This window comes from Austrofundulus limnaeus, unplaced genomic scaffold, assembly GCF_001266775.1.
Source record: "Austrofundulus limnaeus strain Quisiro unplaced genomic scaffold, Austrofundulus_limnaeus-1.0 Scaffold1004, whole genome shotgun sequence".
NCBI lineage: Eukaryota > Metazoa > Chordata > Actinopteri > Cyprinodontiformes > Rivulidae > Austrofundulus > Austrofundulus limnaeus.
The window spans coordinates 71,832-75,154 of record NW_013953406.1 but is presented as its reverse complement, the minus strand read 5'-3'; the positions used below and the strand labels follow the sequence as shown (position 1 = coordinate 75,154).

Here is a 3,323-nt window from a genome sequence, read left to right as displayed (position 1 = left end):
GAACAAACTTTATGATCCCAATTTAGCTCCATAGACTTTGTGCTGTTTTAGCCAATCATAGATCAAAACGTTCAGCTCATTCAGGAGATAGCTGCTCTGACTTTTGGATTTTGTAATCTTCATACTTTTCAATATATTTAACTTTATTCACATTTTTAATAGTATTGTTTAAGACTTCACTGTATGAAAAACACTGTTCTGTTTGAAATCTGCTCCAGCTGCTGCCTCAGTTTTTGTGCTGCTCAGAACGGAGGTTTTCCTGTAAAACAGCAGCATCAGGTTAAATAATAAACTGATCATCTTTGAATCTGTTGGTTGAAACCAGCTGTTTGTTCCATCAGAGCTGAGGGAGACGATCAACAGTCTGCTGGAGGAGAAGAAGAAGTTTGTCTGTCAGATTCACGAACAGCAGCGGCAGATAGAGGAGCTGAGTGCACAGGTGAGGACACATGGACTCACATCTTACACACACACCTGTTCTTTATATATAAAACTGAGGCCATGGTCTGAAAAAGGTGACTTATCAAGGAGAGGCTCAGAGTAGAGCTGCAGCTCCTCYACATCCAGAGGAACCAGTTGAAGTGGTTCATCTGGTCAGGATGGAACTGACACACCTCCCTGGGAGGATTTCTGGACACACTGTAGAGCAGGGGTCACCAGTACGGTGCCCGCAGGCACCTGGTCGCCTGCAGGACACATTTTAAAAACGGCGCACTAAACGCTAAACAATGGAACCAAAAGTCACCTGTGTGCTCTTTTGACCTTTTATTAATAAAACACTTTCCAAAGAATGTCGACAAGAGCTGCTGTTGAATCCACACCTCCCATTAAACACAACGAACTCTCTACAAGTTCTCTCCTGAGTCTCCCTGCGAGTCCCTCTCTGTCCGAGTAAGGGGTCTCTGCAGTAGGTTTTGACGGAGACGGCCCTGCTCGTGATTGGCGGAGGTCTTGATGTGGGTGGAGATGGCCAAAGAGACGTGATTGGTTGGATTGACAGTGGGGTTTGAGGCTGGAGGCAGCGGGGAGTAGCTTGGTCGAGTCGGGCAGGAAGCAACATTTGTTTTTTAAGATTAATTTTAGTCATAACTTGGGAAAGGAAAGTGCTAGCTGTACGAAATGTGAACGTCTTACATGTGAAGAGATGTGTAACAATATGGCTTGGTCAAAACATCCCTAATCAGCCTGTAAAAAATATTGATTTTTAGCTATCTTTGTTGGATGAATGGATGGATGGATGGATGAATGGATAGATGAATGGTTGGTTGGATGGATGGATGGATGGTTGGATGTTTGGTTGGATGGATGGATGGTTGGATGGATAGATGAATGGATGGATGGATGGATGGATGGATGTTTGGATGGATGGATGGATGGTTGGATGGATGGATGGTTGGATGGATGGATGGATGGTTGGATGTTTGGTTGGATGGATGGATGGTTGGATGGATAGATGAATGGATGGATGGATGGATGGATGGTTGGATGTTTGGTTGGATGGATGGATGGTTGGATGGATAGATGAATGGATGGATGGATGTATGGTTGGATGGTTGGATGGATGAATGGTTGGATGGATGAATTGATGGATGGATGGTTGGTTGGATGGTTGGATGGTTAGATGGATGGATGGATGGTTGGATGGATGGATAGATGAATGGATGGATGAGTTTTTGGATGGTTGGATGAATGTTTGGTTGGATGGATGGATGGTTGGATGGATAGATGAATGGATGGATGATGTATGTATGTATGGATGGATAGATGGATGGATGGTTGGATGGATGGATGGATGGATGGTTGGATGAATGTTTGGTTGGATGGATGGATGGTTGGATGGATAGATGAATGGATGGATGATGTATGTATGTATGGATGGATAGATGGATGGATGGTTGGATGGATGGATGGTTGGATGGATGGATGGTTGGATGAATGTTTGGTTGGATGGATGGATGGATAGATGGATGGATGGATGGTTGGATGGATAGATGGATGAATGGATGGATGATGTATGGTTGGATGGATGAATGGATGAATTGTTGGATGGTTAGATGAATGTTTGGTTGGATGGATGGATGAATTGATGGATGGATGGATGGTTGGATGGATGAATTGTTGGATGGTTGGATGGATGGTTGGATGAATGGTTGGATGGATGAATTGTTGGATAGATGAATGGATGGTTGGATGGTTGGATGGATGAATGGATGGATGGATGAATTGTTGGATGGATGAATGGTTGGATGGATGAATGGTTGGATGGATGAATTGTTGGATGGTTGGATGGATGAATGGATGGTTGGATGATATTCAGTTCTGTGTGTTTCTGATCACCACAGTCACAGAAGAATCAAGCAGAGATGAAAGAACTTGGTGAAGCTCTGGAGCAGCAGAACAAAACCATCAAGAGATTCAACAGAGGTGAGCCGAAACCAGAAAAACAGCCGAAACAAAAACCGGAACTGACAGCCGAACATTTTGACTTTACCTGTTTTTTCTCCACAGTTTCCATGATGGCTGCTCAGGAGTACGATGGGCTGAAGGAGCAGCTCGACTTGGAGCAGAACCTCCGAGTCAAAGCTGAGAGTTACGCACACGAGGTGAAGAGACGAGAACACAAACACTAAATGATGCTGTTTCGGCTCATCTTTAGCTTTAACCGTTCCTGCCTCCCTCGTCCTCCGTGTCCGTCAGATGCTGGTGAAGCAGAAGGAGGCCAACAGGCAGAGCATGCTGCTGCTGCAGAGCGCCGAGCCCAGCGTCCTGCTGCTGAAGGCTCTGGAGGACATCGCCTCGGTCACCAAGACCCTGGAGGAGGAGCGTCTGCTGCATCAACAGCAGGTCGGACCTGGAGGCTCACTTTATTTAACTGCCTCTCACGTTGAGCTTCTCACCGCTCGTGTTCTGTGTGCAGGTGCAGAACCTGGAGGCGCAGCTGGAGGACAGCTGTGTGAAGAAGCAGCTGGAGGAYCTTCAGAGGCAGCTGGAGCTTCTGGAGGAGGAGAAGAAGGAGACGGAGGGACGGCTGCTGCAGGCGGAGAAGAAGAACGACGAGCTGCAGAAAAGAGGTGAAATTTTTTTACTGCGAGTCCAGCAGGAGGGGTGAAAGGTCATCGGCTGGAAATAAAAACRTTTTTATTAAACTTGAATAAAAGGTGATGAGGATGATGAAGATGATAGAGAATGATGAAGGTGTGTTTCCTCTCTTCAGTCTTCGAGCTCCAGGAGTCTCAGAAGGAGAACAAGGTCACCACAGCCCTTCCTCCGCCGTCACCTGGGGTGGCCCCGCCTCCAACTCCTCCCCCACAGCCGCCCCCTCC

At 46.6% G+C, this 3,323-nt stretch overlaps 1 protein-coding gene across 1 annotated transcript in view; it reads left to right on the top strand.

The window, feature by feature from the left end:
* Window positions 1-3,323, top strand: part of shtn3 (shootin 3) — a gene marked incomplete at its 5' end in the record, with an annotated part of 25,636 nt that overhangs the window by 15,260 nt on the left and 7,053 nt on the right. The window contains 6 exon segments of the mRNA XM_014030136.1: window positions 342-439; window positions 2,343-2,424; window positions 2,509-2,603; window positions 2,698-2,844; window positions 2,918-3,071; window positions 3,215-3,323. Of these exon segments, the coding sequence (XP_013885590.1) occupies window positions 342-439; window positions 2,343-2,424; window positions 2,509-2,603; window positions 2,698-2,844; window positions 2,918-3,071; window positions 3,215-3,323 (685 nt within the window).